Source organism: Podarcis bocagei (assembly GCF_964188305.1).
Source record: "Podarcis bocagei genome assembly, chromosome: 2".
Classification (NCBI taxonomy): Eukaryota; Metazoa; Chordata; class Lepidosauria; order Squamata; family Lacertidae; genus Podarcis; species Podarcis bocagei.
In genome coordinates, this window is record NC_138126.1 from 90,305,767 (window position 1) to 90,331,161 (window position 25,395).

The following is a 25,395-nucleotide window of genomic DNA, read 5'->3' on the forward strand; positions in this document are numbered from 1 at the left end:
ATGATTTATCAATGCCTGGAGGTCCCACGATTATCGAGCCTCAGAATGAGGTCCAAAACTGGCAGAAAGCTCAGGAACTGAGACCTCAAACTCCCACTGCAAATCCCAAGTCAACCTGGCCGAGGTCATTCTGTACATGACCCACACTCCATCCTCTCTTCGAGGCTGAGCTCTGCTTCTGGAGCTCATGCTTATGGTCCTATCTTTGGGCCAGTCCAAGATGCTGCAGAGATCTGCATTGCCACTAGAGAGCAGCAGCAGCTGGTGTGATTTAAGCCCAGTAGAAAAAACACGTCTGGAAAAAGATCTTCCCTGACACACAAGGATCTCAGAAAGGAGATGCCCATTTTAAGTTGCACACACACACATACACAGTGTCTTTGTTCGAGCACTTGGCTTCAGCAACCCCACCTGTACATTCTGCATACGCTTCTGCCAGTCAAACGGGGCCCCTTGGAATCCCTGTCCCACTGCAGGCCGCCTACTCCTATTACCTTGAGCCAGCCAAGAAAGAGCGAAGCAGCCCAGCCACCTGAAGTCCAGCCTAGCCCTGGCTGGCTCCAAGCGCCTAGCCATACCCAGCTGCCTCTTGCCCATGCTCCAAAAGCTCTTCTATAGAAAGTGCAGAATGCCCACCATGAGTGTTAGCAGTCTCCGCTTCAAGCGCTTACCTTGAAGTAGAAGCCCATGCCAGCCCGGGCCGGCTCGGAGTCCAGGGCCTCGGTGATGGATCCCTCCAGCGAGTCGTCGCCATCTGCATCGTCGTCTTCCTCCTCCCCCTTCAGGCTGGACAAGGGGATTTCAATCAGGCTGCTGCGCCGGTCGCTGGGCGAGGAGACGTCACTGGTGCCATCCCCCGAGACACGGCCATTGCCCCCCTGAGGGGGCACCGAGGCCACGGGCCGCAAGTTCCCCTGGGCCTCCGGCACGGGCAGCTCCTCGTCCTCGGCAAAATGGAGGGAGGAGCGGGTCTGCATGGTCACCTGGCTGGGGGAAAACTTGCGGAGGTGCGGGAGGGTGTCCACGTTGTGGGGAGGCGTCAGGACCCGCGTGAGGGGGGGCAGCTTCAGCTCCACTGGCCGGGTGTGCCGGGGGCTCTTGGGCGGAGCCGGGGCGGGAGACTTCTTAGGGGTGGGCTGAGGGGAGCGGGACTTGCGGGAAGGGGAGGGCGATGGAGATGGGGAGGACAGCTCCAGGGAGGAGCGGGGAGGAGCCCCCTCACGGCCGGTCCTTGGGGCTGGGATCACCCAAGCCTGCACGCTCGGCTTCTTATCCAGCAGGAGGCGCTGCTGCTGATCGCTCAGACGCTGCATGTCCAGCTGCAGGGAGCTCAGGGCAGTATTCAGCTTGGCCACCGCCCGGTTGTAGTCGCCCAGGTTCTCGTCCAACGCTCCGCCCTTGGTGATTTCCGGGGAAAAGGTCACCTGCTTGTTGTCTAGGCGGGCCCGAGGGCTTCCGGCCTCTTCTTCGGCCTCCAGCTGGGCAAGCCGCTCCTCGAGAGCAAGCCGGCCATCCTCCGACTGGCCCTGGGCATCGGGGGCCTTCTGTAGCTGCAGGAAGGCACTCTTGCCCAGGCGCTGGCGGTGCCGGGTGAAGATGGCCTCAATGCGCTTCTTCTGAGCCTCGATGGCCCGGCGCTTCTCCTCCAGCCGCGCCCCCAGCTGGTTCATCTCTGAGCTGAGGGCGGGGCTCTGGGCGGGGCTCTCGTCTGGCGGGACAGGCCCAACTTCAGAGCCCTCGGAGCTGATCCCACTGGACTTGCTGTCTGTCGCCGCCAGCTTCTTCTTGCGCTCCGCGAAGCTGGTCATGCGCACGCCAGAGGCGGACGAAGCCGTGCTGTCGGGCTGCGAGCTCAGCGAACTGACGCACGAGGTGGAGTCGTCGGGGCCGCCAGGGGCCCGCGTGGGCTCCTCGGCGTCTGAGTCTAAGCTGCCATCCTGGGCTGGCTCGGCCCCATTGGGGGGGCCATTGTGGCAGCGGTAAACAGTTGCCATGGGTACCTTTTCTGGCACAGAAGTTTTCGGCGGCTCCGGAGAGTGCAGGTAAAAGCCATCGGGCGCTCCCTCGGGGAGCAGGCGCTCGCTGCTGTGGATGATCTGCAGGGCCTCCTCGATGGTAGGCAGGTCGGGGTAGCCGTCGCTCAGCCCGTTTTCCAGGGCCAGCCCCTCCTGGGCCTTGGGTCCAGCCCCGTGGAGCGGTGTTGTCACTAAGCCATTGGGGGCCTCAACCACGTCAGTGGACCGGGGGCGCGGGGAGCGAGGCAAGGAGGAATAGAGGGCAGGGGCCAGGCTGTCTGAGCTGACAGAGCGCAGCATGCCCACCGGGTTCCCCATCACAATGTCCACATCGCTGTCCAAGCCAAAGGGGATGCTGAAGGAGACCGCCTGCGACAACGGGTGGCTAGGGAAGCGGAGCAAAGCGGTAAGATTAGGAGCAGAAGAAGGACGGACAAGCTGGGACATTCCAAGCCCACCTTCCACTCACAACCTGCTGGTATTGCTTCTCACAACTCTGTATCCCAAGTCAGTGGATAAGTAGAGGTCTGGGAAGTTGTCCCCTCCTCTGGCCATATGAAATCCACCCCCCGTGCTCCTCACCTGAGCTGCTTCTTGCTCCATGGTTTACCAAAGCCCTCAACATGGGACATGGATGTAGAGTGATGCAAGGAGCCTAAGGACACAAAAAGGACCCAAATCAGAGGAACAAGAGAGCAGAGGAACAAGAAGATACAGCGGGGTTGTCCTAGAGACATCCTGGTGGCAGGAGTCAAGGCCCTCAACTCAAGGAGTGAGAGGAATCCAAGCAGCTTGCCAGATGCTTCAGACTCCAGCTCCCATCCCTTGCTGACCATTGTCCATGCTTGCTCTGGCTGATGGGAGTGAGAACCCAAAAAATCTGGAGGGCTCCACGTTGGCCCAGGCTGTCCTTGGGGGACAAAACAAGGAGGAGCAAGTACACAAAAGGAGAGCCGCTCTACTTTGACAAGGATCCTTCACAAAGCATGTGTTTGAAAGGAAACCAAAGGCCCACGAGGGCACGACGTCAGCAGCACAAACTCCGATGACGTCAGATATATCTCAGGCTGTCTAGGGCCATCTCTTGAGGTGAGATGTAGATTAAAACCTGCCTTCACAGAATGATCTTTTCCCATGATAGGCCAGTTTACCCAGCACAATTTTGTGCATGCCTATTCACAAACAAAGCTCCAGGTGTAAACCGGGAAGGAGGAACCTGCAGCCCTCCAGACATAATTGGACTACAACTCCCATTGTCCTTGGCCTTGGGCCATGCCAGCTGGGCCGGATGGGAGTTAGAGGAGATTCAAAGCATCCAGAAGGGCAGAGCTTTCCCCTCTCTGGTTGCACAAACTGCAGCCCTTATTGCCTTACAAGAGGTTCAATAGAGCTCACCCTTACTCATGCAATGAAATCTAGCATACTGCGCCTTTACCAAAGCATCTTAAAATTGTGCCATCTAAGGCAGGCATACTATGGCTCTGGTGCTCTTGAGAAATGTGCAGCAGCTGCTGGGTAAAGCTGAACAGCTATCCAGGACCAAGAGCTTGGGAAACCACAGAAACAAGCCCCTGGGGATGCCTACAGTCATGATCATGACACCTTAAGAAGGATCTCCAAGAGACTTGCATGTGTTTTGCTTAACCTTTTACCCCCAACAGAACTGAAGGACTCCTTTTCTTCCCCCACAGCTTGTATGTGGTTTGTAGTGGCCGGGGGAGGGGGGAGAGACTAGACAAAGCAGCAGCATCTTACCTAAAGAACCACAGAGTGGAGACTGTGCCTGCCCTCCAGGCAGCAGTGGGTGGCGGAAGCTGAAAACTGGGGAGCTACGGGGGGGGGGGGGAGAGATGAGATCAAATTAAGAACATTGCTACAAAGCTTGTTGTTACACAGAGAGAAGCAGATGCTGCTTGCACACTGGTTAGGTCTCCAGCCACAATCCAAGCGAAGTCAGCAGAGGGAAACTGGGTGCTGAAAGCTAGTCCTTTGAGGAAATAGGACTAGTTTGGTGTGGGTTGTTGCGTTTGTTTTTTTAAAGGGGAGGGGTGATAGAAACCCAAGAAGGAATTTGCACAACACTAGAATCACTGCATTACATTATACGTGGAACATGTAGGCACTCTGCTAAGTGTTGATTCCGCTCATTCGTTTGGCAAATGAAGTGAACAGACTTGCAGGAACAAGTTCCTTTAATTTGCTGCCTAAAGGCATTCCCATAACTTGCACATGGGAGGAAAGCTGTGCCTACTTTAAAGATCAGAAGCTTGCCCAGTCACACCCCCACCCACCCACCTGCCCTGCAAGAAGAACTACAATTTCTGCTGGCCTGGAGCAAAGGGAGAGCAGCTGCTCTGGCCCAGAGTGCTCTCCCCTTTACTCCACCAGTGCAACTCAATCCAGGTAAACCACAGAGACTCCCCTGATCAGCAGCTACAGCTGATCAGAGGAAGGGAGCACCCGACTCACACACTAGAAGTGCCAGGGACACAGTTTTCTCCCCAGAGCAAAGGAAGGTCCAACCCTCCTGAAACATAAGGAGGCAATGAGCCACCACAAAAAACATAAGGAGCTCTCCCCACCCTGATTGCAGGAATAACTCCTCCCAGATCACGTTTCCCCAAAGACTGTCTAATATTAATATGTGGAGAGGCCCCCTAGGCAAGCAGAGAGGGGGGAAGTCAAGCTGTGGCAGAGTACTAACACATCTGAAGAGCAAGTTGCTGAGTGGGGTTGTTTTGTTTTTTTTAAGGAAAGCAAGGACTCTTATGTCAACAGCACAGAAATCATGAAGGACCTCAAGGACTCTCCCAGACCTCTGTCAGCTGCAATAGCAACATTGCCCCTTTGAAGAGACAATATTTAGCTATTCCTAAAGGGATTCATGGTTTTTGAGCACTAGGGCACAGTTAAGCCACCAGCAGCGTACAACTCCCATCATTCCTGACCAGCAGCCACATTGGTTGTTGCTGGTTGGAGTCCAGCAACATGTTCAGAGCCAAAGGCTCCTTGCCTGGAGTCCTCTGTCAGCAACATCATGGCTTGTGGACTTGCAGGTAGCAGTCTGGACATGACTCCCGTCTAAGGCTTCCCAACAGCTTTGATTCATCCACAGGAGACTGGCTAGCCACGCTGCCAGACAGGGAAGCTAGTGATAGCAACACACTCGTGCTAAAGCAGCTTCATTTTATAAGCTGGAACTGGAGCTGACATGGCAGAAAGCAGGGTGGGTGAAAAGGTAGGGAACTGGTGCCCTGGAGAAGACAATCCCTGGCATCTCTAGGTAGGGTTGGGAGAGGCTCCCTGTCTGAAACGACAGCTCCCATCATTCCTGACCAGATTCTGATAGCTAGGGATGATGGGAGTTGTAGTCCCAAAACGGCTGGGGACCCAAGTTTGGGAAACCCTGGTGTAGACAATATTGAGAGAGATGGGTTAATGGGGTCTGGTTCAGCATAAGGCAATTTCTCATGCTCCTACATCTTCATCCATTTACAAAATCCTAGCTCTGGAATGAGGCACCAGAGAGAGAGAGCAGCCCACAGACACCTTCCTTGCAAAGCACAGCATCCAAATCTGACTCCCAGCATGGGCAAGAGAGGGCAAGCCTGGTTTCAGGCTCAAAGTGGCGGTGGTGAGAGTAGCAGAGGCTCCCTTACCTGCTGTTGTTCCCACTGTTGGGCGTCAGGGAGTCATTCAGCCCAGGGGAATCTGGAAGAGAACAGCCACTTTACTGAACAAGCCGAGAGGGGAAGGGAGCAGAGTGCTCATGCTGAGGATTAAGTCACTAGAAGGTCAGGAAAGGGTGGGAATGCCAACCACGTGTACCAAAGGGCAGGAGAGGAACCTGCTCCCATCTCGGCTCACACAGGAGGCCATTGTTCCAGGGCTAGAGCATGCCAGCTCCCAGCATCCCATGCCTCTGCTCCACTTACTCAGTGGGATAACTGATTTAGGGCGGCGGGGGAAGTGTGACGGTGATAGGCTGCTATCAAATACCTGTGTGCACAGACAGGCTTTATAGCGCAGCCTTTACTTTCCCTTATTTTTCAGGCATGCAATTTACCACCTGATGTACAGAATGCACAATGGGAGTTAAAGGTATCTTTTCTTGCAGGAAGACCAGAAAAGTGTTCGCAACATCAAAATGCAAACTTTCCAGGAAGGGCCAAGGTTTTAACAAGTATTTGGAAAAGCCGTGAATGCTGGTCAAGATAAAGCCAAGGCAAGCACAATCTAAATCCCGTAACAGGATCCATTGATGCTCCACAGGCAGAATATGTTTGTTCAATTAATCAGATCAAAGTGGCTATAAGGTGTGAAACAAACAGACCAGTCACCTTTGGTTTATACCACGTAATATGGGAGGCATATGCTATACCCTCTTTCCATCTCCCCCTTAAAAGGGAGGACCTGATTGCCAATTATCTAGTCCAAAATATTGTACGAACTGTAACAGATAACTTGTGCAAGACAAATTTCCTAAAGCTTTAAGAGAAGCTTTTCATTCTCAAAATTAAGAAAAAGCAGGCACGTGGGCCCCAGATTTGCAAAATGTCTGGAAAGCATGCAACTAGTAATAATGTCTTCAGAAACAATTAGATACAGCTGCAATTAAGATGTTCTGCACTTCTTCCTTTATCTTCCCATGTCGACTGTGCGCCCTCCTCTACTCTAATTATCCCACCAGCATTCCATATACCTCAAAAATCAGAATTCTCACGTTCACAAGTATACCAAAAAATTTTTTTGCCATATATGCTACAATTATTAATTGGGGGTGGGTGTTAAGTTATTCGGGAGTTGGGGAAGATCGTTTGGGTTTTTCTGCCTGTTCAGCACAATAGAAATTATCAGCACATAATATACCAAATACAAGAGTCTGCCCATAATGAATGCACCCACAAGTATCTTGCAATACTACACACCAAAAACAGCACAGCTCTGCAGGCTGGGAATGGACTGCCCCACTCCTATCCTGGGTTAGATGCTCCTCAAGCTAACTGCTACCAATAAGGTGTGGAGGGTGGGGGCAGCCATATCTTAGACTCCAGCATCCTTAGCATCTTCAGGTAGGTCGGGGGAAAGGCTCTGGGCCTGAAACCCCAGAGAGGCAGTAGCAGGCAGTTTACACACAACAAGGAGCAAGCCGAAGCAGTGCGAGCCCGTGAACCTGGGCAGCTTCCTGGGTGCCACAGACATACAAGCACACCTGCCACCTTCTTACCTTGAAGTCCAGGCAGCTCCTTTGGGTGCACAAAGTCAGGCTTAAGCACCTCAAAGCACAGGAACAACTCTGCCAGGAACACCCCGACGTTTATCTGGGGTTGAAGGGAAATGAGTTAGCCAAATAGTCTGTGGAGGAAGCAGCCTTCATTCCCCTCACTTAGCCAGAGTTGGGTCCAGAGAACAAGGGGGAGGAGAGGACCTAGTCTCTGCTCCACCATCTCCATCTGCAGGTAGCACTCCTGAGAAGAACTCTTCCTGGTGCCTAAAACGTCTGTCTCCTGACCCACCGCAATCCCCGCCCCCAGCACTGCCCTGCCACCCACTGCAGAAGGGCCTCATTGTTCTTGCACGACCAGCCTCCAATTAGTGCAGCCGGAGGCCCCAGCCAAGGCTCATTAGGGCCAAGGCAGGCTGGACACTCAGACCAAACACTAATCCCCACTTGCTCCACATGAGCAGCCACACGGGGCACGGAGCAAGGCTTCCTTCTGCCATGCCAGGGCTCCTTCCAAGCAGCTCCTCGGCCCCTGAAGCTCTGCAGGGCTTCCCATACTGCAGCCAGGACAGCCATGTTTTCATCTCTAGAGGTACAGAGGGGCTGGAGGACTGCCCCACCTCCTGCCCAGTGCCAGCACTCACCCTCAGCATAGGTGGCATGTATAGCAGGTCCTCCAAGGAGAGGAAGCAGGAGCCACCCAAATAATCCGCAGAGAAGCCCTGGATCAGCTGCAGGTTGTACAGGCTGTCTGCCACCGACATGGTCTCCTTCAGGCACACATCTACCGGGCAAGGGAAGCACACAATAGCCATCAGCGTGTGGGGTGCATGCATGTGCATACGCACACCTGTGAGTGGAGGCGATGCACACACAACGGCTGCAAGCTCCGAGCAGCTGCCCCATCCCTCCACCCAGGACCCAGAGCACCGACTTACCCTCGAGGCGCACAATCTGGGGGCAGTAGTAGTGGATGGTGGCAGCAATGGCGCCCCCGCTGGCCAGGTCCTTCATGCCAGTGATGGCAGGGAAGCAGGGAGTCTGCTTGGGCAGCGCCTTGTCCTTCCGATAGCGTATCTGTGCAGGGCAGAAACGCAGGAGGAAGTCAACACGGCGACGGAAGGAGCTGGTCCCCACACAAGGGACACTTGAAAAAGCCTGAAGAAATGCACCCCCTGCCTCCTCTCGGTCCAGGGCCTCACACCCTAAGCTCCTCCATCCCACCCTCAACTTCACCACCATGCAGAAGCCCTCATGGAATTCTTCCTGGGAATACCCAGGGGGTGAAGAACCAGCCAAGATTAACACCCTCTTTCCCACCCCAAGAATATGTGTGCACAAAATATGACACCTCCCCCACCCTGCCCCAATACCAAGAGCAAAGTGCATGCTGGGAGGGAGGCAAAGGATATAAAGCGGGGGTGGGAGGGGGCGCAAGCGAGTCCCTCGAAGGCACAAGTCCCTCTGTGTCAGCCAAGGAGGAGAAAAGCAGGAGGGAAGTGAGGAGGAAGCAGCCAGCATAGGAGGAGAAAAGGAGACACTCTCCCTTCTGTAGCAGCTCTGAGTGACCCCCCCCCCCCCAAGACCAGCTGCCAGCTCCCCTCACTCTCCCCACCACACAAATGTTCCAAGGGGAGGTTCTGGCCTAGTGCTAGGCCCAGTGGGCTGCAGCGCCACAATGGCTGTGAGGGGATGCTAAATGGGGGGGGGGGGTCGGGGGTCTGCCCTGGGTAGGAGAGAAGACAGAGGAGCCAGCAAGTCAGTCCTGCTAAATAACTGCATTTCCCACTCCAAGGAAACATGCTTGTCCTCACCCCAGGACACAGCAGACAAGACAACAAAAGGCAGCCCCCACACCAGAGACACACACAGAGCAGGGCAGGCCGTGCGCAGACATTGCACAGGGCAAAGGGAGGGGGGGAGGGGTGCACAGACAGACAAACAGGCACAGACACCCAGCAGGCCAGCAAAAAATAAAAAAGGGTGGGGAGGGGGGGAAAAAGAGAGAGAGGCAAATGGGGCACCTCCATTCCTGCTGCAATGAGCTGGAGGGAGGTTTCAGAGGGAAAGGGCCGTATCCCTGGGGGTGGGAAAGCGTTGGCCGTAGACAGCAAGCTCTGGAGACCAGCTTGACAGATGCTCTACCCCTTCCTCCACCACTGCTGAAGCCAAGAATTAATGGAGCAAGCCTTCCCCCCCCCCCCGCCCACCACCTGCCAGTCCAGGAGAGACCCAAAAGGAGCCAAGGGAGGAGGTGGTCACAACAGGTCAACTCTCGACACAGGAGTTTTGGTGGGCAGTGGTGGTAATGAGAGGGTTTGTGCTGATGGCTGCACCCACATCTTTCCCTTCCTGACACCTTACAGATCTAGAGAGAAAAGTCGGTGGGCGCCCCCACACTAAACGTCCTAAAATAGAAGAAAAACCAGAGTGTCTAACAAAAACAAGAAATGCAACCCCGGATTTCTGCAGGCTCTGGAAAGGCGAGGGGCTGATTGTGTTTGGAGGGTGAGCAACGAGATGAGGCGAACTCCCAAGAACTGAGGGCAAATGGCAGGTCTCTTGTGGGCATTTGGGGGGAGCCCTTGGAGGTGGCTGTTGGTTGCTCTGAACGTGGAGGGAGGAGGACCCTGGAAAACGTCCAGAGCGGAGGGGGAAGCTCGCCTCTCCAAGACCCAGGCAAGTTGGCAGCTTGCGGGGCAGGGGAGAAAGGCGGCCCAGGCCCATTGCAGCAGGAACGGCCCAAAGTCCTAGAAAACAGCAACCCGGGTGGATGGCAAGGTGGTGGAGGCGGGCGGTGGGAGGCACGCGCCGACGGATACATTACCACAGGAGGCTTATTCCCCGACTCCTTCAAACAAAAAGCGATGGCATGCTGGATGCAATAGCAAAGAAAAGAGAGAGCCTGATCAATGCACCCGCAAGGAGGGAGGAGAGAGGAGGGAAGGGCTGCTGCTGCTGCCTTACAAGGCTGGGGAATGGGGTAGGGGGTTGCAGGGAAGGCCTAGCCAAGGCCTAGCTTTCTGCCTCCCCAGCATGCGCCTGGGGCTCCCGAGAGAGCCCTCTCTCCCTTCCGGAGCACCCCACACTCCTGAACACTAAATGAAATGTAGCATCCAGGCCTAAGTTCGGACTAGTCCGCACTCTCGGCTGCACTGAGTACAGCTGGGCAGCAAGCAAATGGCGGGGAGGGGGGGGGGACAGAAGGCAACACAGAAGGGGGGAATAAAGGAATGTCATGTAACTAGCATGCTGTTCCTACTTGGCAGCTCCAGGCATGAGCTGCCCTGCTCTGGCTGTCTCTTAACCCCTCTGCACAAATGAAAACCGGGGCTTCTCGGTTGATCTCTGAGGCAGTCCCTCTTGCCTGTCCGTTAGACCCCAGGGCACCTGTAACCCCAAGGAGGCTGCGTTATTCAGGGCAGGAAGAAGAGATCCGTTAAGCACCCACCGCCACCGCCAGAACCCAACCCTCATGTGCCCCAACACGCGGAGCTAAGAGAGAGCAAAGCAGGAGCGGGTTGCGGAGGGAAGGGAGATGAGAACAAAGGATGCTGGGATATACCAGCATCCCAGCAGCTGGTGTCTCATGTGGGAACACGCCTCCTCCTCCTCCCGGGACAGGGTCCCCTCTGCCCTCAAAATCTCCCTAAAGTTCAGGCAGGTGCCCATCTCACAGGGAGCAGGGCAATGTCGTCCCCTCAGCCTTTCCCTTACTGAAACACACACACACACACACACACACACACTCAGGTATCTCTGCTCCAAGGTCCTAAATCCCCAGCATCCTTTGCTCTGGGTCCCCCTGGCATGCAGCGCAGGAGCCAAAAGCAGAAGGGAGATAATAAGTAAAGCCACCCACTTACAGGAACCAGTTTCCAGTACCACCTTGTGGGACACTGAAGCAGAGGAAAAGATGCAGAAAAAGACAGCTCTGTCACATAACACACTGTGACGGTATCGCACTCGCAGCACAGGAAGCCGGAGGGGCAGCTTGGGCTGGGATGAGGCCTCGTCATTGGGCCCATCGGGAACATGAACGGGGCAGCTTCTCAGGCAGGCAACCCGCCTCCGCCCCCCTCAATATGGTCTGACCATTCTGGCCAACAGAGCCAGTAAGCCAGCCCCACAGAATGGATTTGGGGGAGAGGTCAAGGGTCTCTGGTTGCCCACAAAGCAAGGACAAAGCAGACAAAGGCCACCTCACAGGAGGAGGGCGAAGCAGCAGATTTACAAGGGGGAGAGGTAGGGAATCCTTGGGGTGCAGGGAGTTCCCAAACATGAGCTAAAGTTGGGGGGCAGGGAGTCAGTCAGAAGGGAGGAAGCAAATTCTACCTTCGAAGGAAAGAGCGGGAGGGAAAGGGTGTGGCTTGTACACAGAACAAAGCCGGCATGGATAAAGCCACCCTTCCATCACCACGCTTTAGCTACTGGGGCAGGGCCCACAAATGGCCTCCCTCCCTCCCACTCCAGCTACGCCACAAGTCCAGGCTCCCTCCCTGCTCCATTCAGAAGGAAGCTGCACGAGGCAAGCAAACGCACCTTGGGACCGCTGTTGGAGGCCTGGGTCTGGCCGTCAGTTCCTGGAGCAGCCCGCTGAGTGCATTCCTGCTCGCTGCTTTGCTGTATCTTGTGGATGATCTGGAGGGAGGAAGCAAGGAGCATGCCGTTGTTGTTTTTTGTTTTGCTTTTTATAAATACAGTCATACCTTTGGAGTAGAGCAGAATCCGTTCCAGAAGTCCGTTCAACCTCCAAAACATTCAAAAACCAAAGCGTGGCTTCTGATTGTCTTCCTGCAGCCAATCGGAAGCCCCGTTGGATGTTCAGCTTCCAAAAATAGTTTGCAAACCAGAACAGGCATTTCTGGGTTTGCGGCATTTGGGAACTACCGTACTTTTCCGTCTATTAGACGCCCCCATGTATAAGACCCCCCCTATTTAGGGGGACTCAGTTTTAAGAAAATGAGGGGAGATGGCCCAAAGTTGTTAAGCCTCTCCCCCTACGCAGCTGTGGGCAGGAAACACTCCCTAGATCATTTCCTGCACACAGGTAGGGAGTGTTTCCCTCACGCATCAGCATCGAGGGAAGTTGTGCTCTAACCAGCCAGCAGGTTGGCCAGAGGGCACCTTCCCCTGATGCTGCTGTGCGCGCGGGAAACGATCCAAGGAGTGCTTCCCATGCACAGCGGCATTGGGGGAAGCTGCATGCCGCCAGCCAGTGCCCCCAGATCGCTCCCCGTGCTAAGCGGCATCTCCTCCCATGCCACTATCCATTTATTGGACGACCCCAGTTTTTTGACATGATTTTTGTGTCCAAAAACCTCATCCAATACATGGGAAAATACGGTAAGCTGTTCCAAAACCAAGGTACGACTGTATTTTTATTGATTTTTTTTCAGCACAGGATACAATAAAAGTCAAACTAATTTAAAGAAAAGATATTTTTAAAAAATGTATTGGGAAGAGGCACACACACCTTACCAATCCCTGCATATCCCACCCACAGACCACTTTAAGGTGCTGAAGGTCCCTCCTCTGATATTCTCCTCTCCTTCCCAAACAGGTCATGTTATACGTGTCTCCAAAAACATGACTGCCTTCCTGCGCCCAGGCCAAAAAGAGAGATAAATGACTTGTGGCACCTTATTAAAGATGACAAATGTGTTACAGGGATAAACTTTCATGGATTAGAGATCCCTTTATCAGATGCATGAAGTTAATCCCCCACTGGCATGTGGGTGTAAAAAAAACTTTTGTTGGAGAGGAAATGCCAATGAAATGCAACTCTACTTGAGCTTAAATGTATGCAAAGTAAGCCCAGCGCCCCTTCACAACAGCAGCAAATTAGTGATAGAATGAAACAGGCTGGAACAGAATCAAGGAACTGCCCCTTTTATTTCTATGAGGTCATATTCAAAACCAATGAAAAAACTATGTTTATTATCCTGCCCCTATCCTTTGGGCTCCAGGTGAGATTTTATAGCAATTTTTAGTAGGATAAAATCCCAAAGGGCTCACAAATCGTTAGTAATCCATCCAAACCATTTTACTCCAACCTCACATTTTCCATGTCAGAGGTTGGATAGTGCAGCTGGGCATGGACTAGTGCAGATGTGGAGAACCTCTGGCCCTCCAGATATTGCTAAACTACAACCATCACTGGCCACTGGCTATCCTTGCAGGGGCTGATGGGAGTTGTATTTCATTGACCTCTAGAGGAGTAAAGGTTCCTGGAGTAGAGAATCAAACAAACTTGCTGTGTGAATAAAGTGGGACATTAACTCCCTCTATGCCCACCTAAGTAATCTGGAGGAAGCACAAATATCACGAATAGCTGATTGATTGATTGATTGATTGATAAATAAATAAGGTACCATGTCTATCCAGTGCAGAAGTTTCTGGTCCCAGGAGATGGATGCCAGATCAGTGCCTGGCGTAACACTCAGTGAGCTGGTGGCTTCCAATGCAAACGCTGTCATCAGTGAGTCAATCAATGCCAGGTGCGCACCCTGTACGTGTGGCAAGGAAGAGAGAGACAAGTTAGGCAACCTGTGTTCAGCCATGAGGGTATCCTTACCCCACAAATGGAGCCAGGCACATACTTGGTGCCACCCCTAGGTGTGAGATTACACAGGTAAAGGGAGAACTATCTTCCCATTGATGCTGGGACAGGTGCAAGCAACCTCCATCGTTCCTCAGAATGAATTACCAAGTTCAGCTTACTTTTCTCCCTGCTTCCTAAATTTCAGAGACACAGATCAACTATGTTCTGCTCTCCTGTCACAGGGCAACAGGCTAGCCCTCCATGGCATAAGCTGCTTTCTCCAGTGTAATAAAGCACACAGTGTCAGGGGCATGCTAGAAGGACAGCGTCTTGGCTGGGGTGAATAAGCAGGAATGATTGAATGGAGTTGCCACCAGATGAAGGCTGGGAGCAGGAAGATGTATTTACTCTGGAAGTGCATACTCGATTCTGACCAAACTAAGCTTCCTGATGTATATTTTGCTCTAGGGGGCTTAGTTTGGTCAGAATCTAGTATACGCTTTCAGAGTTAATGCTAAATACATCACTTCTGGTAAATGAGCCACCATAGTTGCTAGAGGGCTATGCAAATTGGTGTCCTGGGGCTTTTTAGCCTCCTCTACCCATGTACTATCTGAAGCCAAAAGGGTGCATTGGTTGCCAGATGTGAAATATATTGGCATCATTTTCAGCTCTCCCACCCCACTACAAGGACTGGAGTCTTGGGCCAGATCATGGTAACACGAGAATCCCCCTTGTTGTGCCCGACTGAGCAAGCTCAGTCCCAGTCTTACACCACAGGAGAGCAGATTAGTTGCCTTAAGCTTTTAATGCTGTTAAGGAGAACCTGGATGAGAGCAGCCTGGGGGCAAAGGGAACATGTGCTAGGTGCAGATATTGGGCTTTATTACCAGCATCGCCATCATGCACGCAGTCTGCCTGCCCCCATGTTTCCCTCCAAATTCTTCATGCAAGATCTCTCAGCGCCCCAAACCCAGGAACTATGGGTCCAGGAGCAACAGCCTCTTCTGCTTCTGGGCAGGTCTAATAGGATAGCCTACAAGCCAATTATCTCTGCGAAGACCCTAGCAACAATGCCAGCTGCCTTCTGATAGTCTAAAGTGGCAGGGGGAGGTGGAAGACAGCATCTTTCTTGATAGGACCTATTTGCAGTCCACAGTGGACTTGCAGTGGTTGACAAAGGTCACATTTCTCAGTTGTGATGTACAGACATGGGGAGAGAAGCAGCAGGTAGAACATTAGACTGGAAGACCCAAAATTGCCTGTGGTCTCTCCAAGCAAAGCTGAAATCCTTCTAGCCAAGAGGTTTAAGCAGGTGGGATAAACGTGAGCCACTTCCTATGGAAATATGAAGGAAGGTCCCAGGCCCTGAATAATGGTACTTTTATCTGTTAAGCTCCTGAACAGAAAATGTGACAGGGAACTCTCCCTCCTACAACCTCACCCCCATGGCAGAAGCAGCACTAGAGGATTTTCTGCCAGCAGTGATCTGCTAACAAGAAATGGAAAAAAGTGAAGTCTCTGCTTAGTCAAGGGGGGAGGGGAATATCCAACTCAGCATAAAGTGAATGTTCTATCAGCACGGGGATTTTTGCTTGTGCAACGGAATGTTCTTCCCCTCTCCTCCCCCTGCAAAGCTGTTCCAGGGGTTTCTCCAACCCTCTGGAGTAGATTTAGGGAGGCTGCATGGCACATGCAAGACAAAGGTGGTAGTGGTAGAAGCCCAGTTGCCCAAGTGGAAATCCTTGTGCCAAGAGGACAACTGAATACTGCTCAAGGCTTGCCTCACAACGATATGAGGATGGACAGTTTATACAATCAGCTAAATTCAAGTGATGATGGTTTCTCTGGACTGTACCTCTTCAGGCTGAATGGAAGGAATTGCAAGTCTGAAGCCTTTTCACCAAGAAAATAAAATGTTGAACTAATGAAACTAGACCAAAGGTAGCCAATGTGTGGCCTTCCAGAGATGTTGCTGGACTACAACTCCCATTATCCCTGACCACTGGTCATCCTAGTTGGGTCTGATGGGAGTTGGAGACCAACATCACTTGGAGGGCTAACGGTTCTCTGCTCCTGGACTAAACTGAACTCTTCTCCCTGACATGCTCATTCTCTACATGCAGGTATGGGATCAGCTTTCAAAAAGGGACAAACTTTGCTACTCAGTTCTGGCCAAACTGGTGCACCCTGCACAAAGTTTTTACTGAAACCCCTGCCTGAACAATTTATGGAAAGTCAGCCCACAACTGTAAAATGCAATGAAAGCTCCCACCCATCTTTAATACATCTCCTAGGACCCAAGTTTTGTCATGGCTATCGTCAAATAAAACTTACTGCTACCATGGCAAACGTTTTAAGAATGGGCTATGTAGTCACACAAACACTGCGTTGGTTATTCAAATGACTACAGCTCTAGCCTGATCCAGGAATGGGGTTTTTTTGTGAGGAGATGGGTTCAAAGGAAGAAGAGCAGGAGTATCAAAATGTGAGTTCACTGAGTGCCCAATAGCAACTGGGTCCTTGCAAGCCAAAGGCAGCAAGCAGGCCAGATGCAGGCCTCTAGGTACACCACACCCAGCCCTTCCTGGCAGCCCGATTTTCTGCACCAGGAGAGCGGGAACTGCAGCAGAGGAAAAAGCTGTTGACTCGACAGTGAATCAAGCTTAGGTGTTAATGGGGCGCTCGACTTGGGAGACAGAGAGAGAATAATGCAGAATAAGGGATGTGCCAAGCCTGAAGGGAGAAGCCTGAGAACAAGCCTCTCATTCCCCTTCAGAGCTGGGGCCACACCTAGCACACCTCAGGACGGGGGACCTCTGGCAAAAAAACCCTGTTCCCCTGGTTTCTTCTTCCCCTCCTTCAAAGACAAGGCCCAAAACAGACACAGCCACGCTCCCTCTAGCTGCTTGGGCCTCAATAAGGCCTTTGTGGGATAAATACACTGAGGCCGTGTCAGACGAGGCCAGGGGAGTCGGATAATAGCCACACTGCTCGGCTCTGGCTCTGATGTCTGCTTTCCAATATCATTGCTGGCAGAAAGCCAACATGGCTGCCACGACCAGCTCCCTCCACAGAGCAACTAATCCGCTGCTTTGCTCTCCCATACTCTTGGAGTTCAGGGTGTGGCGGCAGCCTAGCTGTGTGCTCTCTAAACATCTTGTCCCATGTGGAGTGCAATCTACACCTTCCTTGGGAGGGGCTCCAAATGCCCGGATCAAAATCAAGAGTCTCCATCATTCTCATCACCCTCAACCCCGGGCAAGATTAAACCTTCCCTTTCCAATTGCTTCCATGGGCACCATTTCCCCAGCTCACAGCTGGGAGCAAGGGAGATAGAGGACACCCCTCCCTCCAGCTAGCTGGCGCTCTCGCCTCTCCTCCCGGCCTTGACAGAATCACCAGAGAAAAATTAATAGCAATCAGAGATACCCGCTCAGCGCGGAGCAATCCTGCCGGGCACCTGCCAGCAGAGCCACACCAGCAGCGGGGATTCCCCCTCCCCGCCTCCCCCTCCCATTACACAAGCACCAGGCGGAAGAATGATAATTGCTGGGCCCAGGGAGCAGAAAGCAGAAATCCCCAAGCCCCCTTTCTGGGCTTTAACAATTTGTACATCCTTCCTAGCGCTGGCTTTCTGTTGCTTCCCCCATATTCCAGGTCTTCCTTTGCTCCACCGCAAAAGCAAACTCCCCCCCCAAACCACATTCCAATGTGTATCCATTTGGAATTCTCGTATCAACACCTCAACAATTCTCATTTTTAAAAACCCTCATAGAAATTGGGGTGGGCTTTGGTGTGAGGGACAGACAGACTCCAACCTCAGCCTCCTTCTGAACCCCACCCCCCCTTCTCACACACTTCTTGCCTTTCACACCTAAATAAGTGTACGGTTCCCACCCTTCACTGCTCTCTTCCCCCCCATCTGTTTTCTTGTAGAGGGGAGAGGTAGACACCCGCAGTGTTTCCCAACCACATCCCTTCCCCACAACAGCCCTTCCTGAAAATAGATAAACTGGAAAGGGAGATAGGATGTGGAGTTGTCAGCTATTGCAGATAAGTTCCCCCAAGTTCACTTACTATTGCTCAACCCCACACTCACTCTGAGCCAGCTAGCTATAGGTGCTTCTAAAAGGGGACATACAAAGCCAGGCCCCTGTTTTGCCCCTGCAACAGTAAACCAGAACAACAACAAAAAGCACCCTTCCTTCTAGGATATTATCCTGTTCTCCCGCCTTCTTAGGATTTGCTATGATACAAACCACTAAGGTCCCACCGAAGTTAAAGAAAACCTGAATTCCCATGTGCTAGTGTACAAGTGAAAAAGGACTAGCCGCTTGTACAGAGGACCTTCCTTCTCACACGTGTACAGATGTTTGTGCATGCCGGGCCTTAGACCAACAGTAAATAACTTCCTTTGCCAGCAGAGGGTCCCTGGTTCAATCCTTGGGAGTCTCCAGGGAGGGAAGAACCTTTGGAGTGCTGCTACCAGTCAGTGTAAACAACACTCAGCTGGAGGGACCAGTGGCCTCATCTGGCATGAGAGGCAGATGTTCCTAATTCTGGCCATCTAACCTTTAGTGCGCTGTTGCCCATCTTTTCTCCTTGACAATATCAGCACTTTAAAAACCAACGGGGCTTCGAAGGGAGCAACAGGAGGCTTCAGCTTCCCAAGCGGGAGAGTCAAAAGACCTTGGGGTGGGGGTGGGGGGGGTAGAAAGAAACTTCTCCTGTCTTTAGCCACACCTCAGCCCTCCCCACCCACAGAGAGATGAGGGAAGGGGTTCCCACGGGGTGGCTGGGATCTAAGCTTGTAAAGGCTCCACCCTGAAGCTGTGGCGCCACAGAAGACGCTCCTTGTATTAACAGAGGCAGGCAAGGAGGGAGGGAGGAGGGAAGGAGTTTTGGGGATTTGTCTGTCACCCTCAGGGCCTCCACCATGCCTCTGCACAGGAGAGGACAGCGCTGGGGAGAGCAGCATTTACACGAGGCCGTCAACAGGAGCAGCGAGCGTCCTCCCCACAATTCAGAGCCTGCCTTTGGGCTGGTGGCAGGGGGATCCTTTCACAGAAAATATTTTTCTCCGCCCTCTCCCCCAAACCATCAGTTACATCAAACATATGCCCAGAACAGCCAGTGCTCTTCCTCTGTACAGCAGCACCCAGCCACTAATGCTGCCTTCCAGATGCTGTGGACCACAACTCCCACCAGGCCCAGCCAGCACAGTCGCTGATGGGGAATGGTGGTCCCAAACATCCGGAAAGCACCAGATGATCACCAGATCACAGAGCTCCAGGCATATATATATATATATATATATATGTAGGTTTTGGTGTCTTCGGGTGTCTTCCCGTGTAAGAGTTGGGGTGTCTAGGCGACGTTTCGACGAGGTCTCACTCGTCATCTTCAGGCTGGTGCTTTCGGCTTCTTGTTACTGGAACAGAGCAGGATCTCAGTGTTTGAGTTCCTATAAATACTGTTGAGGGGGTGTGGTGCAGAGAAGAAGTTCCCAGGTTATTGTGCCTTTTCTTCTTTTGTTCCTTAATTACTTGGGGGATATCTTGAGTGATATCTTGAGTGATATTCTGAGTACCACTTAGGTGGGTCATTAAGTGTGGATTAGTTGCTATAGCTTTCGTGTCTTGACCTTTTGAGCTTGTGAAGAGATTTTTCTGAGAAGATGGCTGTACTGCACTGAGTTGTGCTCTGGCTTGGCTTCGTGTATAGGGGCGAGCTGTGGTTTTGTGCCCTGTGCCAGCCAGATCTGTGTAGGGATTGCAGGGGGGTGCAGCATCCGGAGGTGCCACTATGGTTTGGCTACCGGATGGAGTCTGTAATTTATCTGTGGAGAGGGTCTGGGTTTGGGTCTGGTGTGGTTGATAGGTGATGGCGTTCTGTGTGCCTCTGGTCCTGGTGTCGGTTTTTGTGGGGAGGGCTACAAAATCTCTACAAAATCTCGCTAAATTTCTCGCTAAGCAACTTCAGCCCTATGCAGAATCCATCGCTTCACACGTTACTAACTCCTTCCAGTTCATAGAAACAATAAAGAAGCAAAACCTACATCCCGATGACCTACTTGTGAGCTTCGATGTTGTATCTCTCTTCACTCAAGTGCCCATTAATGAAGCCTTGACAGCCATTCAAAACAAATACAATCCCCCCAAATACATCCTGGACCTGACCAACCACTGCCTAACCAACACGTACTTCATCCACAATGGACAAAGATACAAACAGATAGAAGGAGCGCCTATGGGATCACCCCTCTCACCGGTCATCGCAAATTTGTACATGGAACACTTTGAAACCAATGCTTTAGACAAGTCAGAACACAAACCCAAACTTTGGCTCAGATATGTTGACGACACCTTTGTAATTTGGCCACACGGGAAAGAAAAACTAGACAGCTTCCTCACACATCTCAACAGCCTACACCCCAAAATACAATTTACTATGGAAATAGAAGCCAACAACCAACTTCCCTTCCTTGACGTCCTAATCTACAAAAAACCTGATGGCTCCCTAGGACACACTATCTACCAGAAAAAAACACACACCAACCGCTACTTACATGCACAATCACACCACCACCCTGCACAAATAAACTCCGTAGCCAAGACTCTCATCTCCAGAACCAAACGCCTGGCTGACAAAGACCACTTGACAACTGAGTTACAGAATCTCTCAAATGTGTTAATCGCCAATGGATACCAGCAAAACAGGGTTACGAAGCTAATCCAAAAAGAAACACCCCCCAAAAACCAAGACACAGAAGAAAACAATGGCATGGCCCTCCTTCCTTATATCAAGGGCACTACAGACAAAATCAGCAAAATCCTCCATAAACACAATATCAAAACAGCCTTTTGCACCAACCAAAAAATAGCCAATATCCTCAGAAACCCCAAAGATAAAATCCAGTTGGAAAACCAAGGGGTCTATGAAATACCCTGCAAAGTCTGCCCAGCCACGTACATTGGACAAACAAACAGACGAATAAATGCACGTATCGCAGAACACAAGAATGCCGTCAAAAAAGAAGAAAAAACCTCCTCTCTTTTCCAACACATGAAAGAAACAGGACACGAAATTAATTTTGCAGATTCCAAATTGCTCTTTAACATGGAACATCACCACAAGAGAATAATCATGGAAGCCATCGAGATAGAGAAACACCCTCACAACATGAACAAGCGTGACGACACGTCCCGCCTGCCAGACATCTGGAAATTAGCCCTCCCCACAAAAACCGACACCAGGACCAGAGGCACACAGAACGCCATCACCTATCAACCACACCAGACCCAAACCCAGACCCTCTCCACAGATAAATTACAGACTCCATCCGGTAGCCAAACCATAGTGGCACCTCCGGATGCTGCACCCCCCTGCAATCCCTACACAGATCTGGCTGGCACAGGGCACAAAACCACAGCTCGCCCCTATACACGAAGCCAAGCCAGAGCACAACTCAGTGCAGTACAGCCATCTTCTCAGAAAAATCTCTTCACAAGCTCAAAAGGTCAAGACACGAAAGCTATAGCAACTAATCCACACTTAATGACCCACCTAAGTGGTACTCAGAATATCACTCAAGATATCACTCAAGATATCCCCCAAGTAATTAAGGAACAAAAGAAGAAAAGGCACAATAACCTGGGAACTTCTTCTCTGCACCACACCCCCTCAACAGTATTTATAGGAACTCAAACACTGAGATCCTGCTCTGTTCCAGTAACAAGAAGCCGAAAGCACCAGCCTGAAGATGACGAGTGAGACCTCGTCGAAACGTCGCCTAGACACCCCAACTCTTACACGGGAAGACACCCGAAGACACCAAAACCTACATTCATGTACCCGTGAAAATCTACGAAAGCAAATATATATATATATATATATATATATATATATAGGCAATGACTGCACCCATTTGAGCCAACCACATTTCAAAACTACTAAATTCATGCTTCACATTGTGGTTAACTAATATAGACTAATTTTTAATGCTTACGTGGGAGTTACATTCCGGGGATCATGCCTAAAGCCAAAATCGTGCATCGTCAAAACACCTTGGGTACAATGGTGGGTGGGATTGCCAAAGCCTTTTTTCCTGGACGTCTGCTCCCTTTTCATCTCTTTTTTTATTTTTTGCCAAGTGCATAAAGCTGAATGCACACAAGTTAAATGTGTGCAAGTTGTGGATATCCTGGATAGCCTACCACAAGCGCGGCCTCTGCCACCACACTGTTGCAGTACAGTGGGGAAACCGAACATGATGAACTTAGCTCTGCTCCTGAATCCTCAAAGAGCAGGTCCTCCAACTCATGTCAGCACAGCCTGCAGTTGTCCACATCTTGCCAGACTTCCAGCTCCCATCACCCCTGACTGCTGGACATGCTAGCAGAGGCCGATGTGAGATGGAGGCCAACAACAACTGAAGAACTGCAAGTTAGCCACCTGTACATCATAGCACCCCACTAAAATTTAGAAGGAACCATCCTACCACGTTCATTCTGGAAAGGCACTAACTGAGCTCCTGGTTTCAGCTGAGAGTTGGAGGGCAATTAATTTCTTTCCGTTCTCCAGCAACCAACACCAACACCCACTCCAGTTTGAACAAACAGTACACACCCCCCTCCTTCTGCAAGAGCACCAAGTCAAAATGTTTACCCCTGGAAAGATGCCAAGCTTGTGGACTTACCAGTCTGATTGGTTTGTGGTGCAGATCTGTCTCCTTGATGGGCTTGTCTTGGAAGGTGGGCACCAAGCCACGATGGGCCAGAAGCTGGAGCAAGGCAGCATTGTCCTTGGGGGAAGGGGCGCCATCAGCGCCCGATGGCAGGGCCCGGCGCCAGGCACGGCAGTAGATGTCAGACGAATGCAACAAGCGGATGAGAGGAGGCTTCATGTGCTCCTGTTCATACTGGTCTGTATAGAAGGGTTCACGTAGCTCAGCAGGGATGTGCTCTGTACACACAGAGAGAGAAACAGTCACATTATTCCTTGCGCTCAGCAAGCCTCTCTAAAATATCCCATCTGCCTCACAGTATCTTTTGCACACCAACCCCCAGAGCCTCCTGATCCTCAGTACCCCTATTAGTTTTCTGTCACCACTATCTGCCCCAAGTCAGTGGCTAAGAGAGTGGATTTTGGTGCAATAAATTCAAGTATAAATCCTCAATCCACCCTGAAGCTCAGACACCAGATCTGCATCTCCCCATTGATCTGGTGCCCTCCAAAAGTTGTTGGACTACAACTCCCATCAGTCACAGCCAGTATGGTCAATGGACAGTAATTATGGGAGTTGCAGTTCTGGGGGGCATCTAAAGGGCACCAGGTTAGGGAAACCTTGACTATTTTATCCCACAGGAACTGTTGTGAGAAAAAGACATCCTATGTACGTTGTCCCCTGGGTTCCCCTAATAAAGAATGGGGTAGAAATGCAATGAAAAATTATACCAAGAGAGGAGTTGTTGCAGATATAATGACATTGTCCCCCTCCAGGGCCTTTTGCTGTCTCTCCCCTGTCCCCACAGGCCTGTCTCCAGTGTTACAGGGGGGAAATAGTTCCACAGATGGAGGTGGGCTCAAGCCCAGGCACACAACAGGCAGGGGATCCTGAAAAGCCTTCCAAATCAAGGCCAGCAGGTGATTCTTAATGATATAGGTTGTCTCTTTTACTCCTCTCAGTCTGGGTGTGGGGGGAATCAGACAAGTTAGAGCAGCCTTTCTCAACCTGTGGGTCCCCAGATGTTGTTGAACTACAACTCCCATCACCCCTAGCTAGCAAGGCCAGAGCTCAGGGATGGTGGGAGTTGTAGTCCAACAACATCTGGAGACCCACAGGCTGAGAACCACTGAGTTAGAGGCGCATGCAGTGGCTCAAGGCTGCATCAGGGTGAATCCCACCGTTCAGGACCAGCGCCAGAAGCAGCACCCAGCATCCTCAAGCAGCACAGGAGTCAGCAAACTTTTTCAGCAGGAGGCCGATCCACTGTCCCTCAGACCTTGTGGGGGACCGGACTATATTTTGAAAAAAATAAAAATGAACAAATTCCTATGCCCCACAAATAACCCAGAGATGCATTTTAAATAAAAAGACGCATTCTACTCATGTAGAAACACACTGATTCCCGGACTGTCCATGGGCCGGATTTAGAAGGCGATTGGGCCGGATCCAGGCCCCTGGGCCTTAGTTTGCTTACCCATGCTCAAGCAGCTACCAGTCCCAAAGCATCATACCAGGGCCCACCAACATTGCTGTTTGGCCCACCCACTTAACCAGTACCTTGGTCACAGATTTATGACGATATCACCAGCAGCTAGGAATCTAGGGCAGAAAACCTCTGGGTGATCATGGCAAATGAGGGGTAAGTGAGGGCTGGCTGCATGTTCCTAGTCCTTTTGGTAAAGGACTTACCGTGGAAAGGAAGCTGTCCCTCATTTTGATTTACTCACAGCACATGAGAGTGCCCCAAGTAGTTGAGCTCTGAAGCGGGAAGGGGGGACCTGTGGCCTACAAACACTGCTGGGCTCCCAATGTCCATCAGCCCCAGTCAGCATATCCATAGGTCAAGGATGCAGTCCAGCAACATCTGGGGGTGGGCACAGCTTCCCCACACTTGCCTTGGCATACCTGGAGGGTGGGCTGGTTGAAGGTTCTTGCACCCTTGTTCCCTTCCTATGGCCAGGTGGACATGCCAACTTCAGAAAGTGGAAGGTTTCCCTGCATGGCCTCTTCCAGCCCTACTCATTGGTTCGGGGGAAACTTACGGCAATGACGTCACCTCCCCAAATGTGGAAAGCCAAAACATACTGCACAGATTTGTTGCCTGTTAATATACTTTCCCTAATTTATTCCTGGCCTGTCTATAAAGAACAATAGCTTCTGAAAAATAAAATAAAGTCCCAGGAACTTGGACAAGTCCGCTCTTCCCAAAGCCTTTTCCTTAGTGCTGTCAAGAGCTTAGAACAGAAACAAACATTCCTGATGGCCAAGGCTGGCCATGATGGCATCACAAGTCACCATCTTAGATCACACACAAGCAAACTGCAAGCCACATGCAGCCCACTGTGTGTTCCCAAGCTACCCACTCCCAATGCCAATTGAATTTTGCTGAATTTTACTACTGGTAGAAGTACGTAAACTGTGCTACTCACAGCACACCACACAGCTGCTCATTCTGAGGTGGTAGTTGATTATTATCCTCTGAGCAAGGAAAGAAAGCAAGTAAGTATCATACTTGCTAGCCACCACAATTGCTGCTTTCAGAGGATGTGCGCACATATCTCTGTGGTGATATGTACATGTATGTAAGCACTCACCATCGCTGCATGTAGCCTCTGGGAGTAAAAAGACTGTCCATCCCTGGAATACATATGAGGCAACTAGGGAAAGACTAATCCATCCTTGCCCTCACCTTACAAGTCTCCTGGCATCATAAAACATGCACACACTGGAACAGCATCCCCAGATGGATGCGATTTGGCAACACTTGTGATTTTGAGACAAGGGGTTTCCCCCTTCATGCACTTTCATCTCCACACCAGAAGCACTGCCTCTTTTGAGCACCTTTCCCCTAGCATGCCAAGAGGAAAAAGGCAGAAGCAAG

The 25,395-nt window shown here is 51.5% G+C and overlaps 1 protein-coding gene across 4 annotated transcripts in view; it reads right to left on the reverse strand.

Moving 5' to 3' along the window:
• Window positions 1–25,395, reverse strand: part of CAMSAP3 (calmodulin regulated spectrin associated protein family member 3) — a 47,032-nt gene that overhangs the window by 5,720 nt on the left and 15,917 nt on the right. Inside the window, exons 2-13 of one of the 4 annotated variants that reach the window (XM_081180572.1) lie at window positions 22,485–22,750; window positions 13,614–13,748; window positions 11,782–11,880; window positions 11,106–11,138; window positions 10,067–10,114; window positions 8,178–8,316; window positions 7,884–8,023; window positions 7,243–7,336; window positions 5,675–5,726; window positions 3,771–3,844; window positions 2,598–2,670; window positions 672–2,400 (exon numbers count right to left, since the gene is read on the reverse strand). In XM_081180572.1, coding sequence (XP_081036698.1) covers window positions 672–2,400; window positions 2,598–2,670; window positions 3,771–3,844; window positions 5,675–5,726; window positions 7,243–7,336; window positions 7,884–8,023; window positions 8,178–8,316; window positions 10,067–10,114; window positions 11,106–11,138; window positions 11,782–11,880; window positions 13,614–13,748; window positions 22,485–22,750 — 2,882 coding nt within the window. The remainder of the gene's footprint in view (window positions 1–671; window positions 2,401–2,597; window positions 2,671–3,770; window positions 3,845–5,674; window positions 5,727–7,242; window positions 7,337–7,883; window positions 8,024–8,177; window positions 8,317–10,066; window positions 10,115–11,105; window positions 11,139–11,781; window positions 11,881–13,613; window positions 13,749–22,484; window positions 22,751–25,395) is intronic. The other 3 variants (XM_081180573.1, XM_081180574.1, XM_081180575.1) reach the window with 3 other exon arrangements.